The sequence below is a fragment of the Anopheles coustani genome, chromosome 3 (genome assembly GCF_943734705.1).
Source record: "Anopheles coustani chromosome 3, idAnoCousDA_361_x.2, whole genome shotgun sequence".
Lineage (NCBI taxonomy): Eukaryota > Metazoa > Arthropoda > Insecta > Diptera > Culicidae > Anopheles > Anopheles coustani.
Window position 1 is genome coordinate 73,660,217 of NC_071288.1, and position 23,395 is coordinate 73,683,611.

The 23,395-nt window shown below is 48.5% G+C and overlaps 1 protein-coding gene across 5 annotated transcripts in view; it reads left to right on the top strand.

Moving 5' to 3' along the window:
• The window catches only part of LOC131271780 (alpha-L-iduronidase), a 51,637-nt gene that overhangs the window by 3,040 nt on the left and 25,202 nt on the right, over positions 1-23,395 (top strand). For 2 of the 5 annotated variants that reach the window (XM_058273311.1, XM_058273312.1), the window contains exon 6: positions 39-171. In XM_058273311.1, the coding sequence (XP_058129294.1) occupies positions 39-151 (113 nt within the window). In that variant the 3' untranslated portion in view covers positions 152-171. Of the gene's footprint in view, positions 1-38; positions 1,234-22,200; positions 22,285-23,395 lie in introns of those variants that run through there. The other 3 variants (XM_058273309.1, XM_058273313.1, XM_058273310.1) reach the window with 2 other exon arrangements.

Consider the following 23,395-nt stretch of genomic DNA (forward strand, 5'->3'; position numbering starts at 1 on the left):
TTCTCGTTAATTTAGTTTTTTTTTGTTTTTTTTTCTAGCCTGTAGCGGTGTTAGCGGATACTACAAAGTACGTGTCATCGATATGTTTAATCGACCTGCTCCGTTTTCGTCAGTCATTCGTTATGAAGCGCATCAGGGCGAAACCATATAGGCGATCAAATATGCCATAAGGTAGGCAGTGCAATATAAATTGATGTCTTACAGAGGCATGAGGCCTAAGTGATTTGCGATAGAATTGCGAAATGATTTTCGCTCGGAACAAATCCGAGGATCGGACATTTCAACATAAGCTTTTAGGGTTTCTTTCGTGGTCGCAACTGTTTTTTTACTATTTTGCAATTTTCTTTTTTTTCATATCAATGTTTTCTTAAACCACCATGTTCAATTTGGCCCATGATATACGTGTGGAAAATTTGTAAGTTTTAGTATACAGTATATGGTATGATCAAGTTTATTTTCTGTTCCTCTCGACTATGCGTTGTGCATGGTCGAATTTCATGTACAATAATTATGCATGCATTGATTCCGCGGTACTTATATCGCCACTTTTAAGCATCTTTTCAACACCGTACCGAGTCTTCAAACGTGCGTTTTATCAAATAGACCCCACGAAGGTAGACCTCCTAACTTGTCATCACGCGTGTTAAGGGCAAAAGTTCTGAACTTTGCCGGTATTAATTGTCGTAAACTCTAGCTCTGTGTTACCTTCAAGCTAGTTTCCTCATGCATATGACCGATGCCTATGCAATAGAAGGGAAGAGTTGATCGTTTCGTGCTTACGGATAGGGTGGCAAAGTACGGCTGTCAAAATAACACGAGGTTAATCGGTAGAATTTTAAACTTGGCACTGATTTATTTTACAAAACGCTGTCTCACTATTGTAGCTTGTTACTTATCGATTTTCGGATCCGCAAAGTAACTCGACCAGTAGCACATGGTAACAACTCTCGCATTATGCACTTTATTCGCAAGCTGTCAAAACTGACATATTTGTGGGTGTGAAGTTCATGTGTACACCCCGTTTACATGTCTATATCAATTCTCTCCCTTGTTGAAGAAAGAAGTTCTCCTAGTACAATTTCATTATAGGTTTAACCTTTTCAACCGGCTCTCTGACCCCCCTTTTGGCTTACCCGCGTGGTTGTGCTGGCAGACACCGCAGCAACAGCGGCTGGCTGGGTTGCCGGTGTCCTCCGCGCAGGCTTAGCAGCGGGCTTTGGGGCGACGGTTGCAGCCAGCACCGTCCGTGCCGCACGCTGAGTGGGACTCGCGCCTGAACGGCCAGGGCCGCCGTGTCTTCCTTCCGCTTAGGCTGGTAGTAGATCCTGTTGGCCAGACTGTCCAACTAGCCGCGCAATTTAACCCACGTAGGGATGATTTTTTTTCCAGCCGTCCGGCAATATGAGACTCCACAATTACTCGGGGGTTTTCGTAACGGTTGATCAATAGCTGCCAGGCAGTCTCAAAGTTATTATTGCAGATCATACTGACATTCAATATGCCTGCCGCTTATCCAATCAATGCACTATTGAGATTGTGCAGTTTCACTGCATCTGAATGATTTGTGCGAGCCAGAAGATCGCTAAACAGCTGGGAAAATTGGGCCAATTTTTATACTGCCCATCAAACGTGGGTATTGGCATTGGCAACAAGTGCACACTCTGTGTAGGAGGCACATCGCACTTTTTCTCAGGATTGCTTGCGAGCAATGCTAGTTGAATTCCCTCTACGAGAGTTTCGAACGCACTAAGCTGATCATCGTGTTTCTCGTAGTCATCCACTGCTGCTGACTCCAATCTCTCGACGTGAAGCTCCTCGTATTGTACTCTGCAACGCTCCAAGACGGTGCTGCGTAGTTTAATGACTGCTTCCGTAGGGCGGGTGCCAGCTGCTTTTTCATCGTCCATTTCTGCTCTCAACTTCTCCACCTAACGCTAAACATAGTTTATGCGATGCCGCAGAGAGTCCGATGATTTTACCCTGGGCATTTTGAAGCCTTAAACTGTGCTTCACACTACACACACTATATCGCGGTATTCGAACCACGCGTTTTATACTTTCGACCCGATTTACTCGATTGTTCGCGGAGGATCCCACATGGGATCAGAATCCGGTTCGAAAGGCCAAATGTTCGAGCGTGCCGTAAAGTTATTCGCAATCGCTTCTGACCGGAGTGTGTGCGTTGGTACGTACGGTATCAACAGTCAGTGTGGAGTATTAGTAAGGTTGTGACCGATGGGCATGCCAACAGATCACAACTCCCCAAAACCGATTCAAAAGGATTGTTGGCAGTTTGGGGTCCATTTGAATTAAATATTCTATCTGGTTAAATAATTTAACGACAAAAAAAATCCAAGCGAAATTTGGTATATGCTTGCGATAGTAGTTTGCGAATGCAATGCATCGTTTGATCTCCTCTGGTGATGTTGGGGTACTCCACTCCTGTATACATCGAACCTGTTGAAGGTCTGGTTTTACTCCTTCCGCTGATATGAAATGACCTAAATAAACCAGTTCTTTTGCCATGAAGTAGCATTTGGCAGGGTTTAATTTCTATGATGTTCGTTTATGGTTCTCCCGAATACGATTATATCATCGAGATAAACCAGACATTTTTCAAGACTTAGTCCTGCTAATGCTACTGTCTTAAGTCTAGAAAAAATCGAAGGGCTAACCTTCAAACCCATGGGCAACCTAGTCATCTGGTACTGTCCGTAAGGTGTAGTGAAAGTCGGCCATATCTTGATGGGATTTATATTTTGGTTCTGAGTACTTTTTCTTTTTATTTTTTCTTCTATAAAAGTTTTACGTGCTAGCTCATTAGATTTTTATTTATTTTTATTAGAGATTAGAGTTAATTGTGTATTAGTATGACATGTTGTGTTGTACACAAATTGATAGAACTGTGTCCAGTCATCCCAATCGTCATGGTGTTTATTAGAGAAGGTTCTCAAATATTCGCACACACAGCTTCCAGCAGTCCAACACACAGATTTGTCTACGCTGTAAGCATCCTGATGCCAGCAATCGATGCACAATGCATCTGCATTACGCACAATTTTTCACTCAACTACGTGAAAAGCTTTGTCTACGTGAAAAGCAAAAGGCTTTTGAAGAAGGTCCCCCTGCGGAATGGCTTTAGCTCGAACCGAGCGTGCGTTCCATGTAACTATTTTCAACTTAACCATATCGAATAAGTATGGACGTAATTGCGTTGAGTTGCTCCAGTCGAGTACGGCAGCTCCGGGGTTTTTGCGTCATTTCCGTCAAGATTAGCAGCAACGTGTCCGCGTCGTACAGGTCCGACGGGTCTGCTGCGGGGGTTGTTTTCTTTCTTGGCCGCTGGTGGCATAGGACGGACCGAAGACTTAAGTTTGGCGACCGTTCTGGTCGGAGGTCGGGTGCAGAAGAGAATCCCAAGGTTACTAAACACTAGACAGGTTGCGACAGAGCAGTTTTGCTCGGAATCATTTTGGATATTTTGTTTACAATTTGGCTGTCAAATAGCACATGCAAGTGGCGATTTGTATACAAGACGCCCTGCTTTTGTTCCATTTGGCCTCTGGCCTGGGTAAAAATAGGACCGTTTTGTTTCGTAGTAGGGCGTTTCGCCCGGAAGAAATTCAAGCATAATATAGTTGTATGCGTATGTTCCCCGACTATGTAGGTGTGTGATTGTGCTCAGAGGCGTGAGAGTGTGTGGGTGTGCACAGTTACTTACGTGGATTGGTGTGATATATCAACGGATTTCTTTAGAACAACATTATACCTTTCAAAGATTTGCTTTATTTTTCAATCTTGTGTTTCAAGCGATATGAGCAAGTGTAAAATATTTTATGTTGTAAAACGAAAGATTAAATGTGAGTTAGTGATGTTAAAAGTTAACCAAACAGTAGCTATGCTGGAGGTGAACGAACTAATGTAGATGAGTTGTAATTACAGATGAATTCAGCCGACATAAACAACAATGAAAAGGCCATTGTTGAACTTACCTACTTCCAGGCTACCCGTTGTCGGAGATATAATCTCCATCTCCGCTTCAAGCTCCGCGATATATCGAAGTGCCTTTCTATATTTCGATGATCTTGATGCCATTTTAAGTTGTTCGTTCTACAATTAAAAGGAAAAATTAGTTTGTGCTCTGCTTTCTTGATTGCTTCTCACCGCGTCGCTGAACTTGTCAAATTGCCGGCCGAAGCGTCGAGCAATTCTTGCACCAACACAAGGACAATGCACCAGTGTAAATACACGGGTCACTATTTTTCGCACACCATATTGGATCGAAGCAAAACGTTCATTACACAGAAGAGCAAGACAGAAAAAAATAGTCTGTATGAGTAACAGGGATGGCATGTCCAGTGTCTTGTGTACAAGGTGGAAAGTATAGGTGGTTGCGGATGGAGGAAAGTACTCGAAATTGTCTAGCGGGGTGTTGTTGTGGTTTGCACGAACAATGCACTTAATTTAGAGGCTTGCATAAAAATGCTCCTCTTTTAATCTTCTTTTGGTTTGCTTGGACCATGGCCGTAAAGGCTGTGATAAGCGTAAGATGAGAGAAACAACATCACTCTAAATCGTAGAATTGGAGGTAGGGCCCAATGTGTACAATGAGTTGATCTTGAAGAATGATATGAACTTCATCCATTTGTACGTCCCCAGCAAAAACCGTTTACCAAGTTGATCGAGGATTTAGCCCGGCTACAGGCACACCGGTACTCAATTGCAAACTACGATAGGGAAAATCAGGAACTCATCGCGTTTGCAATGTTGAACGATGGCAAGGTCTGCCTCATGACGGACATGCTCGAGTGTAAACTGCTACACCCGAACAAGTGAAACAAGTATCTCTACACCTGCCTTTGTGAGTTGATGCCCATGAAGTAGGTTGCATGAGACGGTGTTCTAGATCATTTACATGTGACCTCTTCCCGCGACATTGATAGCTAGATAATTCGTAAAGGAAATTATTTAGGGCAAAAAAAAAGAGTCGAACAACCTTCAGATTAATGATAGCACAAAGCTGCGCGATGAAAGTCATACCCTATCGTACGCTATCGAATCGAACCACATTTGTTTGGCCGTGGTCGCTTCCCTAACAATCTCCAGGCATTCGTCGGCAAGAAAGTTAACAATACGGCTTCGTGCCTTTTTGTCTGCCTTCGCGAATGCTGGTTCTTCGGTTTTTGTTTCTTCTGCCGACACTACACTCCACACACCTTCCACGTCCAAAACAGTTTGTACGCGGAAACACCAATTCTGGAAATTGGTATCATCGTTGAATAGCGGTATGTTATATTTCGCCTTCTCCATGGTTGGACCTGGGCCCATAACCTGTTCAGAAATACACTTGTGTGGAAGAATCTGGGTAATTTTCATGCCGTCCAGCATTTGGCACTGGCCGCGCGGCAGCTTGACGTGTGCCGTTTGCATTCCATCATAACGGCGCCAAAGGCGCACCGCGTCAGCTTGCACCGTTAGACCTGCCTGCCGTTTGGTCGCTGCGTCCACGTCCTCTGCGGTGGCTAGCATGTCTATTCCGGTGAGTGCTGGTGTCTGTTTGTCCACCAGGAGGCGCGACACTCCAACCTCCTTAATGGCGGCTTGGACATCTACCAGCACGCTCTCACCGTCAACCCTGGCGACGTGCTGGTCGATGGTTGTTTTTTCCCGCACAGCTTTATAGGCCTCTATGTAGCTCTTGCCCTCGTTGGCCTCAAGAACTGCAACTCCAGGCCTCTCTCCCCTGGCCGTGCTTTTTTTTTTTTTATAAAGGGTTCATTCATGTATTTCTCTTAGATGTCTTATATACAATATCACAGATTTTTTGAGAGAATACAATCGCTAATCCCTACTCTAGCCCTGTTGTTGCCCCACACGGCATGCACCTACACGGTAGAGCCGTTCCTTCTTCTCGCCGCTCGTTGCCGGGCGTTCCTGTGCTCTCTCCGAGCATTCTCCAACCCCAGTTGGGTCTGCCTCAGGTTCTCCGCCGTCGTCGCCTGATGTTCTGGCGCCGCGTCGTGGTGCCGCAGATTCGCCACATGAAGTGTCATTGTGGCCTCAAACACCGCCGACGGCATCCGATGGCGCCTCAGCTCCAGCTACCGGATGTTCTGTTGCAGCTGCCGAGCACGCCGCCTGAAGGCCTCCCACACGTCGTCACTCATCGCCAGGATGCGGTCCCGCAACGCCGGGTCGCGGCCGAAACGGCCCTCCCTCCATAGCTGCCGTCGCGCTTCCCGCTCCGTTGCTTTACGTCTGGCCTCTCGTGTCGCCCGCACCGCCACCGCACCTCGCTCCGCCGTCCAGATGCGCTGCAGCTCCCGGGTGACACGTCCCCCTTCTCCGCAAGCATGTCGATGCCCTTAACCAGCAGCGTCACGGTGTCGAGCCTGAGGTGCACTTTGCAATCCTCCGGAGCGGCTGCCCTCACTCTCTCAAACACTGTCCTGGCATCGACTGCCTTGCGGAGGAACATCTTAAGGTGGTTATTCTGCGTGCGCTCGCCCTTGTCAACCATCTCTACTATCTCTTTGTTTGCCCGAACCTTTCTAAATACGTCCAAAAACGTAACTCCTGGAGGCGGGACGACCTTGATGACGTCTGGCCGTCCCTTCACCATTGGCCGCGCCGATGGTGCCTCTGTTGAGTCACCTCCAGCGCCACCCCTGCGTCGGGGCGGGGCAGTCGCTCCCCTGGCCGTGCTCGATGTTGCCTTCTGCGACGTAGCTGCATCCTTTGATCGACGTCCAACGGCCTTTGCGAATGTTGTCGCCGTTGCTCCGTTGCGCGTCCCGATTGCTTCTTGTGCCGCAGCGAGTTTAATCTTTTTTTTTTTAAACAGGGTTCTTGCATATATTTCTCTTATAAAACTAGGTTACATTATCACAGTTTGAACAGAAATACATACAATACTCCCTACTCTGGCCCTTTTTGTTGCCCCACACGACATGCACCTACACGGTTGAGTCGTGTGGGGCGGGCGTCTGGCCTCGTGGCCTATCTAACTATCTAACGATTTCTGCCCTTAGGGGGCCTGTTCGCCTGGTGGGCCCTCGTTGGGCACCAGCATCACCCGTTTCACGCTGACTACCTTCTTGCTCCCGGAGCCTTCTTCTGTACGCTCTTTGACGCTCGTTGCGTCGTTCCTGTCTCGCGTTCCGTAGCTGTCTCTCGGCGTCTTCAAGCACTGCGGCGGCCCCGTTCTAATCTTCGGGGCAGCATCATGCAAGCCCAATCGCGCCACACGTACTGCCAGGTCTGCCGCATATACTGCCGGCGAGGTTCGCCGCTCCCGGTTCCTCAGGTGACGTATGTTTTCCAACAACTGGCGCGCTCGTCGCCTGTGCGCCGCCTGTGCCGCTGGGTCCATCGCCTTGATCCTGCCTCGTAGCGTGGGGTCACGGCCAAATCGTCCCGTTCGCCACCGCTCCTGCTCCTCCTACACCTCAGCTCCCCTCTCGAACGTCCACAATCGCTGAAGCTCCCGGGTGATGTTGGTTACCGCTTCCTCCACACGCTCCCACGCCTCCGGGCTCTGAAGCAAATAGTCCAGCATTTTGTCCGCTTCGGCCGGGACCATCCTGTGCCCCGTCAGCAGGCGCTCGCGCACCTCCGCGGCAGTCCAGCTACTAGGGTGGCGACCTCGTACCGCACCGTGCGGAAGGTGCTCGCCACCATCTTCGCCGACCTGTTGTGGACCCTGTTGAGTCGTCGCCGGTTACACTGAAGCTCCGTCGCCTTCCACCACACCGAGGCCGCGTATCTCAGAATGGAAGTGGAAACGCTGGCCAGGGTGCGGCGCCGGACGCTGGACGGTCCTCCGTGGTTCCTCAACAGGTATCCCAGAGCCCTGTTGACCCGCGTCGCTTTCTCTGTCACCGCCTGGACGTGGAAATTCCACGAGAGGTGGTCTTCCAAGCGCACGCCCAGATACCGGATATGGCGACTCGACCGCAGCGTTGTTCCGCCTACCCGAACCGGGACTCTCGGGTGTCCTGCGCGCATGCTGCTTACCATCACGATCTCGGTCTTTTGCAGTGCAAGCGTCAGCTGATGTTCGGCCGTCCAGCTTTGCACTGTCCCCACCGATCTGCTGGCTAGCATTGATGCCTCCCGAGGCGTTCGACCGGGCACCAACAGGACGAGGTCGTCGGCGAACGCAACTGTCTCGACCCCCGGCGGCAGCTCCATCTCAAGTACCCCGTCGTACATGACGTTCCACAATGTGGGCCCCAAAATGGAGCCCTGTGGAACGCCAGCAGTAATTGGTCTCGTCACGTGCCCGGCGCTGGTTGCGTAATGCTGAAGTAGCTGCCTAGTAGGTTGATCAGGTGCCCGGGTACTCCTTTGCCCTCCAGGGCCTCGCCGATCCGGGTCCAGCTCGCGGAGTTGAAGGCGTTCCGGACATCAAGGGCAACAACCATGAGACAGCGTCTATCACGTTTGTTGGTCCTTTTGAAGGACATTGCCCGACGTCCCACCTTCACCACCTCCTGGATCGCCTCCACCGTCGATCTCCCCTTACGGAAACCGTACTGGCGGGGTGAGAGGCGAGGACCATCTGGCTGTGGAGACTCCAGATGGCCGTTAAGGCGGTCCAGGACTATGCGCTCGTAAACTTTGCCGACGTTGTCGAGCATGCACAGGGGCCTATAGGAGGACGCTTGGCCCGGTGGTTTCCCGGTCTTAGGAAGCAGCACGAGGCGCTGCGTCTTCCATTGCTCCGGGAAAACTCCGTCGTCGAGCAGCTGTTGATATATCCTCCGGAACGTACCTGTCGACTCCCGGATGGCTGCGGTGACTGCTCCGTTTGGTATACCATCCGGCCCTGGAGCCTTCCGCGGATTCATTTTTGCTGCAATCGCCAACAACTCCTCATCGGTGACCGCTCTCAGGCTGCTCTTCAGGCTTCAGAAGGCACCGGCCACTCCACTTGTTATCTCACCCGATATGCATCCTCTAGGCTCTGGTAGTCATCTCCAGCACCCAGAAACCGCAGCGTGATGTTAAGCCTTTCCCGAGCTGTTATTGCATCTCGCATATAGGTGTCCTGTTTACGGATTGCTAGGTATACCTCCTTATAGCTCGTCTCTGGGAGTGTGGTAAGTTTAATCGCGTCCGCTCGAGGCTTTCGGGGGCGCGACTTTCGCTTCTTCTTTGCAGTTCCGTCAGGAATTGCAATATTCCTTGGTGGCGGGTTGTGCTGTTGGCGCGGTAGCGCTGGTGTCACCGACGTCTCCTGGGCAACTCGGGTCGTATGGAGTCCGCGCGTTAGTACGTTGGACCACATATTCTCCTTCGGTTTCGACAGATGCCGGCGGCGGAATTCCGCCATTCGCCAATTGTCACACAGACTTCTGGAAATGTACTCGTCATTGCACGCTGGTGCTTTTCTTAGTACATTTCCCCGACACATGGCCAAAATCGCCACGAGTAAAACATTGCGGCTTTCTTTCGCGAGAATTCGCGCACTCTTTGGCACGATGCCCCTTCGCACCACACTTAAAACACGTTGGACCCACTTGCTTTGATGGGCATTCGGCTAGTTGGTGAGAGCTACTGCCACAACTACAATAATTGCGCTTCTTGGTGTTCTCCGTCGCCCCTCGTTGCTTTCCCACCACTGGTATCTTTGGTGCTCCCTTGCTTACCGCACGCTCCATGAATTTTTTGCCCTCAGCTTTTCGTCACTAGTGTAGCCATCTCTGCTATGTATTCGCAAATGCTTTGTTCGTCAAGTTGTATATGCTGCTCGATTTTTTGCATAGCGTATACGTAATCGAGCGCCGATTCTTGGCTACCACGCTGCCGCGCTGTTAGCTGACGGTGTATGTCACTTGTCCGAACAACTTCCCCGAACTCTCTGCAACTCCCATTTCAGCTGTTGGTATGTTATGCCTGTGAACCGAAAGTCGAGCGGCCAGGCAGAATGGCTCCTAACGACTTTCACCTTAAACTTCGCGGAACTTAAACGACGAACTAGCGGACTTAAAAGACCTAAAATTAAACGCGACACACGGATGGATTACCTTACCCTGGCACCTCCAGGTCTAAATTGCGAACCTTTATTAAACATTTGATTGGTCTTATATACTAAAGCCAACCCTGTTGTCCCTTCAGCTCTCCGCCCCCTGGTCATCACCGCACCTAAGCCTTCGTCCCTCTTCGTCTTCTATCGCCGTTGGCGTCCATCAACGTCAACTGTTCTACTTTGCTGTTCCAGTTAACCCTCCGCTGCGCTTTGTTTTGACAAACATCTTAACTCGTTCCCACATGTCGATGCCTGGTAGTCATCAAACGCGCTATGTTTTGTCAACAGTTATTCTCGCAATTTTCCCCAACTCATAACGGGGTCGCGATGTCTTACTGGGTCAATCGGTCCCAAGTCATGCGTTCTTTCCGATCGGCGCTTGTTGAGTTGCGTGTCGAAGGTTCGACGCATTCTGCTGACGATGGATTTGCGGGTTCCGAGCTTGGCTGTGTTTTGCTGACGCGATGTTTTCGCTTTCGCCGCGCGCGTTCGCGATGTGTCATGCACAGCGTAGCAGTTGCGGAGTTCTCTCTGCTGACGTTGATGCTTGTTGGCGATCTTGGCTGGCGGTTATTGGCTTGAGGTGGGAGACGGTTGGGGCTAGCTGTTGGACAAGCTGGGTCGCTGCAATCGTTTCTATCAATGCTTTTATTAGTGGTGGCAAATTTGAAGCACGTGGGATGGACAAAATGGGTCGCTTCACCTGCTTGCAATGTCATGATAAATGGCTTCGCAATACCAGTCAGTTATTTTACGGCACATGATTGCTTTCTGCCTCTCGTTTCAACGGGCCATGGTAGCTGTGGCTTCACGATCAGATAGCCACGTGCTTACACTTGCCGTGCCATCATACTCCTCGGAATGAGTAAGGCTGTCCTCGATCTTGGTAGGCGTCATCTCCGTCGTCTTCCTTCGTAGAGTTGGATTACTTGGGCTTCGATAATAAGCGCAGGTTATTTGTGATATATTAACACGCGGTAACAGGAAGAGAAAAGAAACACGTCAGTGTTGGTTGACGATCAAGAAGGAAGAGAGCACACACTTCTTTAATGTGAGGAGCTGTTTCCGAAGAAATAACTGTCCCGCAACACCACGTCGTTCAAACACGTTACACAACTTGTCCCAGATCAGTTTTGGCGACGAGCAATCCTTTATTAATTCCAATTGACTGTCACCGATTGCTGGAGGGGAGTCACTGGAGCAGGTTATTCATCCTAGCCAGGTCCACGAGCGCCTGGGCAATTGATGTGAGCACAAGGCGGGAGATCCGTTCGTTTTTTTGCCCTTTTGTTGGTGTTTTGGAGCGATTTTTGGTGCCGTAGTTTTAGGTGCTGTATGTTGTAATGGTGTAGGTGCGCGCTGCGTAAGATTCTCGCTTCGTCTGCGCACATGTCCTACCAAAATGTTCTGGTACTAGACAGTACATGCAGTACGCCGCATGCCCGGGGTATTTTATTCGTGTGCGTTCACCGGCAATGATCAGCGTTGGTCCCAGCTTCATTTTGGCATTGAACGATATTAGCCTAACCTGGAACCCGCGTTTCTGCTCCGTATTTCTCATCGTCAATCGATGATATTTCGCCGAATTTGGCCATTTCATCTCTGATTTCTTCGTGTGTGATGTACGAGGGAAGCTCTAGCAGCTTCACCTCTATCGTTCCGTCCTCCAGGATCAACGGAGTGGTATAGGTTTTGCCATCGATGGCGTGTTTGTTGCCGTTGGCTGCGACAACCTCTCTCGCCAGCTCACCTGTCTCCATCTGGACGAAGACGCGCCCGCGAGATGAGCAATTCTGGATTGCTTCGATTTTGTCGCCAAGACCAAGCTTGTCAACGATGAAATCGATGACTTCTGTTCTCGAGGGGCGTCTTGGCATCCCCTCGTAGTCGATGCAGAACGTGTTAGCCCGTATGGGCATCCTCATTCTTGCATCCTCCATTTCACGTTTTCTCCGTTCTCACAAACTTGTATTGCACTCGTTTCTGTCACACTGAACGTGTGGTGTAGTACGTCTACTCGCATCTGCGTTTCAGAGCATACTATCTACTGGCTACATTGTTGCAAGAAACTCTTGCTCTTTTTAAATACCGTTGGCAACGGGTGACTCATGCGTCCGTCATCTTTACTTACTCCACCGTCACCAATAAATCAGTACAATACTTTTTTTTGTTCTGTCCGCTTCACACGTTTCGTTCGCCGCTTTAATAAAACCACGTCTGCTCTGATCGGCAGATCGATCGCCACTCTGTAGTAGATGGACTGGTGGTCGCTTGGTGTGTGTAGTCCGGCAGAACGACACAGACATCCGTTCCACCTATGCTCTGGCTGGGCAGCATCTCGTGGCCTCTGGCGTTGGTGGTCCTCCGCATTCACTCCACTGCTGAGCCTCCCCAATGCGACGGCCGCCATTCTTATGGCAGGTTCGAAGACCCAGTTGTTGTTTGCGCGGGCACGTGATTTTATTTGGACAGTATGGCAATGTCCGCCCCGCGCTCACGTTCTAACTGGGTCAACCGATCCTGGCCCGTCGCATTCCGTCTCAAGTTCTGTTGTATTATGGCGAACTTGTACTGCGGTTTTGGCACCGTGCCGTGCCGGTGGCGTGCGGTCCTCCGCAATCCAGGCACTTGGCTGGTTGTTCGCAAGCGGCGGCCTTATGCCCCTCAGCTCCGCATCGACGACAGAGTGCGGACCTGTCCGGGCCGTTGCACGAACGCGCCTTGTGTCCAGCCAGCAGGCAGCGGGAACAACACATCTTGTCCATCGGAGGCGGTGGAGCGAGTGACACCCGGCAGCGGCTGTACCCGAAGACGAACCGATCCCCGACCACGGCGTTAGCAATGTGCCGTGGCACACGTACGAACGCCCGCTGATCTCCCTGGTAGTATCGGTACATCCTGACGGCGCTGGCCTCGATGCACTTACCAAATCGCGCTGAGATCGCTTCTGCAACGTCTTTCTTTTCTGCCAGAATATCGATGCCCTTAACCTGGATGGTCACTGTATCATGGCGCTGGTGGACCTCACAGCCCTCGGGTGCGAGCGCCTTAACCTTCTCGAAAACCGTCTGCTGCGGCTGTTCCCGCGATTGTTGCGCCTTGTCCTTTCCCAACGTGGTCTTTGATGGACCTTTGCGCTTGGCTTCCACAACTAACCGCTGGACGGTCTCCGTTTCCTCCTGGAACAACTGCGATTGTTGCTTTATCTGGTCTCGTGTAATTGCCGCAAGTTGATCCGTAAGCCCTGCTACCTGCTTGCGGAGCTCTCGGTTATCTTCGCGGAGCTCTTGTATCGTGGTACGTAGCTCCGCGATGAGCCCCTTGTGCTGCTTTGCCTCGTCTTGCAAGGCAGCTAGCAGAGACATCAGGACCCCAGATTCCTTGAGTTCGGCCATAACCTCTTTAACCTCCGCTGTCGAGGTATGTTCTGTCGCGGCAACGGGTTTCTCCTGCTGGTAAGGAGGACCAATAGAGTTACGTCTATCCTCTCCGGTTTCGTCTCGCGCCGTGGACCTCCCTCGTCCTCGGAATCGTCGGTTACACAATAAACGGTTACGGGCAACTGAGCAACCCTGGAGGGTGTCCCCGATCTTATTGAGGAAGAAAAGGAGCGTTGGGGTAGTCGAAGAGTAGAGAGTGAGCGTGATCGTAGTTGTTTTCGTTCCACGTCTCCCCTCTTTCTCGTCTAGTCCTTCTGCTCACACCACTGTTCGCACCTTAGCAGTTTGGTGTACACACACACGCACGTAGACTTCTTGCTTGGTGAACGAATTCCGCGAGTTAGCGATCCTGGATTTCGAGGGTGAAATGAATCACAACCAGGTTCTTGAGTTCAGTGTCTTTGCGACGTGTATTGTTCAACTGGTGTACTGAGAATGCTGTGTACATTGCTTGACTAGCTTTTATATTATTTTATAAGGTATGATTCATGAATGTGGGTAAGCGAATATGGCTGATGTTTAATTATCAATCAGGTATATACTGCTTAAATATGCAGCATGGTTATTGTAGCGACGGGTAATATGCTCTGTGTGTGTGGTACAGGTAGTGTACAGGTAGACAGGTAGAGAAAATAAATTATAATAATATTTGAGGAAACATCTCCGGGTCTTCTTCTTCAGCAATATCCCAGAGCTTCGGTTGCCAGCCCTGGAAATGAGAAAAAGCATGTTAAAACATGTAAATGTGTATTTTTATTACATGGAAGATTTTATTTTTTCTTTTACTTACACATACTACTTCTTTTCTTTCTATGCCGATAGTATCCGATTGTCTGCCAAACCCTAACCAGAACCAAATTTCTACCAAATTTCCTATCCATCCGTACTTTGAGCATCCGTAACGTATCGCTACAAATGGTCAAATAACGGAATATGTATGCTGCGATTGATATATAGACTGTTTCGAAGGCACCAAATTGCATTTCATAGTCTTCTAGATGCAATTGGTTTGATTTAAAATTTCCACAATCTGTGTTTTGATCGCAGTGTGCACACTGATGCGTATATTTATTGCGTGTCAGGTTTTTTGTTTAATTTTACTTACCAGTGGTTTTGTTCCAACTCGCAACCTCTTGGCCAGATTTCGGATAAAAAGACTTCAACTCAAGCGATTTCTTATAACTCGCAAAATTGCGGGCGGGAGGAGTTAAAAAAACTTTCGCTTTATTTCTATCCTTTCTGAGCCAAGAGTGAAGCCCTCTTCCCTCTTGGCTCCTATTTATGTTATTTCTCTTTTTTTTTTTTTTTACATAAAAATCCAATAGGAAAACCAGATAAAATGCATAATGGTTATAATCTTTATTGTTTAATAATAATAATGAAAAAGTAAATAAAGGAAAGGGTTAATCTTGCTGATAGAAGAAACGCGCTTTCAGGATAGTGGGCATCTCAACAGGATCGCCGTATTCCTTTCCGTCGCCAGAAGCACAGGGAAGGTAAAATTGTGTCGTTCCATATTTGATCAATTTTTCAGAGACAAGTCTCGCATTGATCGTCGCCTTCACGCCGTTGATGATTGATATTGCTCGATCATCGGTCATCAATCCGAATGAGCCCATGGTTTCCTGTGACGTTTTCAGAATACGGAATAGTTCCGAGTCTACATCCACTTCTACTCGGCACCTTCCAGAAAACACAGGAGCCCGCGATACCTGTCCCTTGCCTCCACGGATGAAGTCTGTCTGGGCTGCACTGGCTAGCTTCGCAAAGCGCTTAAAGGGGATGGGATTGAAGGCTACATGCTTCCCTGATTCCCCTTTCTTTGAGAAACAGTCTCCCATCTGTCGCCGGGTGAAAAACTGGGAACCAGTCATCCAATCCAACAGATCAAGATTTTCCTTCTGCGAGCCCATAACTGCGTGGAAGTTGATCTGCGAAGCCGTCTCTTTTGACATGTGGTCACCCCGCATGGTAAAGTTCTCCAAACCAGCCAGATTCCAGAAATTTAGCAGACCGTGGCCAGAGAAATCCATATTCTTCAGGGGTGCACCGAGATGTTCGAATTTCAGAGTGAACGAGTAGTCGCCCAGTTTTTGCTCAAATTTTGATTTGTACTCAGGGCAGGATGATGAATTGACCTTCATCAGCATGGCTGCAGGAATAAACGCTTTGTTTGACGATCGCGTTATTCCAAAATGGCACAGGTCACCCAGGGCCCGGATGAGTGCAGAATACTTGGACTTCGATCCTGCTAGCAGATTGGCTATTTCCTCGATGTTGGGAACCAACTTGAATGCCTGACAGAAAGCATCCTTCCAGGCACGAGAATACTTCTCTTCCGTGTTCATGACGAGGTTAATTAAAACAGTCAGTGGCCCCAATGACTGTTTCATAGAGGACTGGAGTGAAGGGGTATAACTGCAGCCTGTGAGAAAGGGAGCATGGGTGTTGTTCAATCCAAAGCGACTGAGTTCCATAATCTGCTCTTCGTTGTTCTTCTTGGTTTTCATGATAACAACGTTTCCTAAACGGACCCCGTTTAGTCGATGCCGATATCCTCCAATTAAAGACAGAATGGAAGAGAGCGTTCCGATGTTCTTCCTATCCTCCTCATTGCGGGTATACTTGAATCCGTATTTTTCCTCAAAGACCTTGAGGTGTTCCGCCACTCGTTTGCCCGTACCTGCCATGTCATTCGCCTTGAAGACAAATTCATCATCTATCAGCTCACGCAACCCTCCAACACCATTAGCTGACTGACGATTGTAGTTGTGACATGTCACAATTATGGACGTCAAATCAGCGATAGCCTCAATGTTGGTCTTGTCCTTCAGCTGGAAAGCGTCTATTAGCCATTCATGAGAATGAAGAATGTAGAGCAGTGCCTTATGCTTCTTCTCAACTTCCGGTACGGCTTTGTTGCGCTTGGAGTCGGGGATCTCGTTGCCGTCTACGTCAACGTTGCGCCTCTTGATTGAACGCGGTTCGGGAGCTGCTGCAACTGGTGGATCATGTTCCATTGATTCCGCTGTAGTGTGGTAGCGCTCTGACATTTCTGAGGAAGTTCCACCTACTGCTTCTGGGTTTTGCATTTTATATTTTCGATGTAAGAGTCTGTTCATACTTTTTAGAACTGAAATGTTGCAACTCGCAACCTCTTGGCCAGATTTCGGATAAAAAGACTTCAACTCAAGCGATTTCTTATAACTCGCAAAATTGCGGGCGGGAGGAGTTAAAAAAACTTTCGCTTTATTTCTATCCTTTCTGAGCCAAGAGTGAAGCCCTCTTCCCTCTTGGCTCCTATTTATGCTCTTTCTCCTCCGGTTCTCATCCGCCCGACCGACGATCGCTAGCCGATCGCGGTCATTCCTCCCTATCAGCTGACCGGGCAAAGGTGACCCGGCGATCTTTTTTTTATGCCCGACAAGTAGTTTGCAAGTTGCAAACAAAATAATTTGGATGCAACCAAATTTGAACGTAACGGTTTGCAACAGGTTTTGTAAGCCAATCGGACGGGCATTTGTGCAGTACTACCGCAACCAGTCGCTGTACTGTCTCCGTTGCCTCCTGGAACAGCCACGACTGTTGCTCCAGCTGGGAACGCGTTAATTGTTCCGTCAATCCCGACACTTGGCGGTGGAGCCCCGATGGCGATGACCCCGAGATTGCTTCAGGGGATGATATCGTAGTCCGTGTTGGCGCTACCGGGGAAGCCACAGGAGTTGCACTTGGCTTTGTCGATGTCGCCAGTTCGGACGGCTGATCCGCCTCACTTTTCTCCAACTCCTTCTCCAAGTCTCCGATGAGCACTCTGAGATTATCCTTGAACGGAAGCCTGCCACTTGTAGAGTGCGAGCGCGGCCGCAGCGCCCGCTCCACGCTTCTCTCCTTAGATGACTCGTTGACAGCTACCACTTCTGCCGCCTCAGCGTTGGCTACCGCCGAGCTGCGGCCCGTGGTCGAGCTGGAGCGGAGTGTTCGTTTCGGTGTAACGTCCAGCATGGTGGTTAGTAAGTTGAGGGGGGGGGGGGACTTAGCTGGAACGATCAACCCCTACCCCGCTAGACTTCCCACCATTGTCACAACTAATGAAGCTCTTCTGCTCGTTACCGGGCGCTATGGTTGGCCGAGACACGTCAGCAGCTATCCATGAGCGTCGTGATTTGACGACTTCTTGGGTTTCGTCTCGTTTGGGGAACGGTATTCGCTGGACTGGTTTGTTGTTTCTGGGTCGTACGCGTAGATACATGTTTCGTCTCCAGTTATTATTGGTTTCATATTGTCCACTTAGTCTGCTAACATGGTTTTTTGCAGACTTCTACGCGATTCCTGTTTTCAAACAGGTTCACCCATTTGGGTACCATACCCTCGATGGTCTTTCGCCCTTCCTCGATCATGTAGGTCTCTTGGAGAGCCTGGGCCTCCAGAAGCCGCTCAAGCTATACCATCAGGTCCGCCACCTGAGCCTGGAGCGCTGCGTTCTGCGCCGTCAGCGCCTTGATCAGCCATCGCGGACATTTCCGCACGCTGCTCCGGGCCTCCAGTTGGATCCTTTTCGGCCACACCCGAACCCTCGGGCAGCTGCGGCGCCTGCTGCTCCGGAACCGAGACAGTGGTGACTTCAGGCGTTGATGTAGTTGTCCGGTTTAGCACGACCGGGGAAGCCGCAGGAGTTGCCAGGACATGGAGGTGGTCTCGTTCGAGGAAGACGTAAAGCATCCTAATGTCTCGATTCGCTTTTTCGATGATGCCAAGAAGTGCTTGAGTTCCTGCCACATCATCGAATCGCCAAACACCTGCATGGTAATACCGGTATTGTGTATCACGTCGACGAGAAAGCTCCGCAAGTCCTCTTTTGAGATAGGTGCGCTCTCCCTGAAGCTCATCTCTGATGTAATCATGTGCACTATCTTCCAGTGCTGGTGTAGATTCTCTGGTAGTCATTGGTGCTACCGAACTCATCGTCATCTGTGGTACCGATAACGGATCCTCCTCCGTCCCTTCCAATTCCTCCTGGGCTAGCCTATTCTTGCGGATCAATGACCAAATCTGATTAGCTGCACTCAATACTTTCTCACTTATTTCAACTTGAGACGTTTCAACGTCGTCGGTTGTCGTTTCACGGTTGTACTGACTCTCAAACTCCATGGTGCGGCTTAATATACTCTTCAACTGATCGATGGTACATCCCTTTTATACCAATAACACCGATCACGCCACTATCAATAATCCACCGATCGATTGAACACACCATACTGTGTACACTCAACTACCTCGTGTACTGATAACAAACACGCGCTGCACTGATCCAACTATGGAATTTTCCACTCAATAACAAACCACTTGATAACGACACCTAAAGACACGAGGTTAATGCACACAGCATTGATTGCTTGCTCAAGTAGTGTTTATGATAACTTCGATTGCGTCAGTTCAAACGGTTGGTCCGCCTCGTCTTCCTCCGACTCCTCGCTCGTTCCGACACCTACAGTCACCTCCGAAGACTGTGGCACCTGGGGCAGCTGCCCGATGAGCACACCCTTGAGGTTATCCAAGGTGCTCCCCAGGAACGAGCGCGGGCCACTGGTCGAATGCGAGCGCGACCGCAGCACCCGCTCCACCCTCCGCTCCTTTGGTGATTCGTCAATAAATTCTACTACTGCCGCCTCAGTGCTTGCCGCCGCCGAGCTGCGGCCTGTGGTCGCGCTTGAGCGGAGTGTTCTTCTCGGCGTTTCGTCTAGCATGGGGGCCGCTACTGAGTGCGGAAGCATAGGTCGCTGCTTCCCCCTCTTCCTGTCGGTTTGTGGCGCATGACACGCCGTGGTGAGCCAGTACTGGCAAGTTTTTACCTGCCATTGGCATGACACGCGTGTGAGCTCGCCTCCGATGAGTAGGTACGATGCGATCGGATCGGTTCGCACCATACGCACCACACGCACATCCGACAGGATGCCAGCTAGCGGAGAGTTCAACCCATGGGTTAGCTCTATTATCTCCAATACCTGCCCATATCTCCTTTGTGAGTGCTTCGTCGGTGACGAAATATGGCAGGTCTAAAACCTTCACGTCGGTGGCGCCATCCACGAGTTGTATTTCTATTGGGTAGCCGACACCATCTATGGTTTTCCCGTGCTTGCCACGGTGCTGCTCCACAATTTTCTCTGCCTCTTGCTTCGAGCTCATCTTCACGAACACGGTGTTCGCCGAGCTCGCTTCAAAAGGCCATTTTTTGCAACTAGCCTGGACCTCGGCTTCTCTCGGCCTTACCGGGAGTGCGTTATAGTTCACCTTAAACGCATTTGACTTATTCCCATTTGGTTGCCTCGTGCATCTTCACTTTTCAGAAGAGGAGAGGAACTGGCTATTAATCGATAGATTGTCTTTGATCTTTGAAGATCTTTGGTATAAACCTCTTTTTTCTTCTAACCCGTGTGGGTACTGGCACGTTTCGTGAACCTTTTTTTGTTGGACTTCTTGGGTGAGAGGTTCCCAATCCTAGCAGAATGGAATCCTTAAGTTGTATTGAGTCCCGCTCCCCATGGCAGTCAAGATTAGTTCTGAAGATGTCTTTTACTTTGTTCACAGAGTGGAATACATGAGTCATGGTCCCGGTTGTCAAGCGGTATACTGGGGTCAGGATATTTCAGCTTCTGATATTCATAAGTTTCCCACAATAAGATAGCAATAAGATGTTCAAGAAGGACCGACCAAGTAGAGCATCGAAATGTATAATAATATTGTGGTAACTCAGCTTCGAGTTTTCTAATATCTCCAACTGAGCTATTGTCACAGAAGTTTTTGAACTGTTTTTTTATAATCGGCGTCATATCTGATCATGATTTCTCTTTTCCCTAAAGCCAGTTTATTCACGATTGCAGTAGCTAAAAGACATCCGATGAGGATACCATCTTTTATATCAAGTATCATGCCATATATTCTATCTCTTGACATCCATGTGTGATCATCCAACACGTGATAATCTCCTTTGTTTAGTGGAATATATTCCGCATATTTTGTAGCTATGAATCCCAGAGCCGCAACAGATAAGCTCAAGACCACGAACATGTAATATAATACTCGTAATCTTTTATGAACTTTGGCGTTGCTAGCTCTAATTTTACAAATTTCCAACAATTTACGTCTTGACATTACAGCATTAAAAGCGGTTGAATTCTTATTTGGTACATCATTATCGTTATCGACATCTGGCGGAAGGAATGGTTCATTCATGATAGTGGCTAGAGGCATGTAACTTTTGATTGTTAATATATTAGTAAAGTCGGGATTAGCAGGAGGAAGTCTTGGTAATTCTCTATATATCGGTGCGTTTGGGTGAAAATCGTTTACGTTACGATGACCAGCACGTTCATAGATAACCACGTTACCAGTACCAACGCCATTTGTAATATCCTCAATTCGTAAAACTGTGGTGTCGTTAGAAGACATAAAAGGATCTCTTTCCTTAGCCATTATACTCATATACTTAAAAACTTAAATTTTTAATTTAAATAAATTTTTCGATACCCGCTGTGGGGTGTTACTAGCGACGGTGGTCATATACATCTATGTTTGGAAAGGACTGGTTTACGAGTGTTAGCAACCGTTTCTCGAATGTTCAGCTTTTATAATAAAATATGGTATGGTACCCCCATACGAACCGCCCATACGCTGATGTTGATGCGCTGCTGATCCTCGAGCCCGTCGCGCATCTCCTCGCGCGTTGCCACCACGTCCACGATGCGGATTATGACCGTGACAGTTTGCCTAAGGGTGGATTATGACCGTGACAGTTTGCCTAAGGGTGGTCACAGTCGCCTTTGCCTCAAGCGAAGCTTCTATCTTCTCCGCCAGTACCGTGGTGTCGCCGGAGCTCTCCTTGGTAAGTTCCACCAGCATATACCCGCCCGTCCGCCAAACTCGCTTACTTTGGCCTCCCCTATCTGTTTCAACTTGGGGTCAGTGTGAAGAGCTGTTAGCATCAATTGACCAATCAACCTTCGCTTCTGGAACTTCGTCTTAGTTGATATAGACGAGCTGTTCCTTTTCTAACGGTACCGGGGCCGGCAGACAATTTTTAGTTCAATTTCCTGGGCGAAATGTTCTGGAGTCAGCGGCACTGTGTCTGTAGATTCACTCGATAATGGTACTAAAAATCGCGACTTCAAAACAACTCGACTTGAGTTAATGGGATTATCATTCCTTCCTGAGATTCTTTCTGAGCGGATAATATGTTGCTTTACCGATTCCGCTCTCTGTTAATGCGTGCTCGAAAAAATAGGTCCTGCGAAAATAGACATCCATCCTAGCTTGTTAGGAGGATTTTAGGTCTTTAAGTCTCTGGTTCTCTATTGTCTTCCAGTCAGTTGCCTTATGCGTATGAAGCGGAGAACCTCTTCCTTGGTAAGCCGGTAGTTTTCCGCACGCGATGCTTCTTTGATGAATGGAAGTTTTTCGGAAGGGTCAGCGTACTTTCACTGCTGTTTTCGGTCGGCGCAAGACATATTTGAAAAGTTTGCTTGTTTGGAAAAAATGTTGTAAGCCGTAATGGTGCGGTTTGCTTTCTTCTTTACTATAGTTTTGGTTTCTGCTGCTGGGTTGTGGTAGCTAGAAGTAAACAAAACAAGCAAACCAATTATATAATCAATCCAAAACAAGTCGCCTTTTGATCGATTCATTCAAACTTACGAATAATGTTGCATTTCTTCTTTGTGGTCTATTTTCGCCCAGGTTGCGAGATGTTCATAAACTGCTTTGCTTTCTGCGGAAAGCAGCTTGAACTTCTCGCCCGCTTTCCGAAGCAGTTCGGCCTGAAACATTAACGAGATAATGTAAATGATTAAATTAATGCTTATTTAACAATATAAAAAAAAAAACCCACCAGCACGTCAACAGATAGTCTAATCCGGTTTTATTACCATCACTCGATGGACAATGCATGGATAAAACCTATAACGAGATAATGTTAATGATTAAACTAATGACAAACAGATGAGAATCAAAGAAATGTTGCAACCAACATCTTTTAGCGGCCACATGCACCGCAACACTCACCCAAGTTAGTTCCGGATGCTGCAATTTTATCATCCGGAGGTTTGCTTTAAGGAAATGGTTGTAGGCAGTTGCTGGATTTTTCGGCTTCTTTGCCAAGCACGCCTGGATACCTTTCTTCTGCACGTTGCAGAGCATTTCGTCCAGGCTCCAAGGAGGAGCTCTTTGATTTTTGGATTGGTTTTGACTAAGAACCAGAGAGTGTTATGTTGAAATTGATACGATTAACCTTGTCAGTTCGTTTGATATGCATTTTTTTTTCTTCAGCAATATCCCAGAGCTTCGGTTGCCAGCCCTGGAAATGAGAAAAAGCATGTTAAAACATGTAAATGTGTATTTTTATTACACGGAAGATTTTATTTTTTCTTTTACTTACCCATACTACTTCTTTTCTTTCTATGCCGATAGTATTCCACTATCTGCCAAACCCTAACCAGAACCAAATTTATATCAAATTTCCTATCCATCCGTGCTTTGAGCATCCGTAACGTATCGCTACAAATGGTCAAATAACGGAATATGTATGCTGCGATTGATATATAGACTGTTTCGAAGGCACCAAATTGCATTTCATAGTCTACTAGATGCAATTGGTTTGATTTAAAATTTCCACAATCTGTGTTTTGATCGCAGTGTGCACACTGATGCGTATATTTATTGCGTGTCAGGTTTTTTGTTTAATTTTACTTACCAGTGGTTTTGTAAGCCAATCGGACGGGCCTTTGTGCAGTGCTACCACAACCAGTCGCTGTACTGTCTCCGTTGCCTCCTGGAACAGCCGCGACTGTTGCTCCAGCTGGGTACGCTTTATTTGCCCCAATTGTTCCGTCAATCCTGACACTTGGCGGTGGAGCTCCTCGCGAAGTTCCTTAAT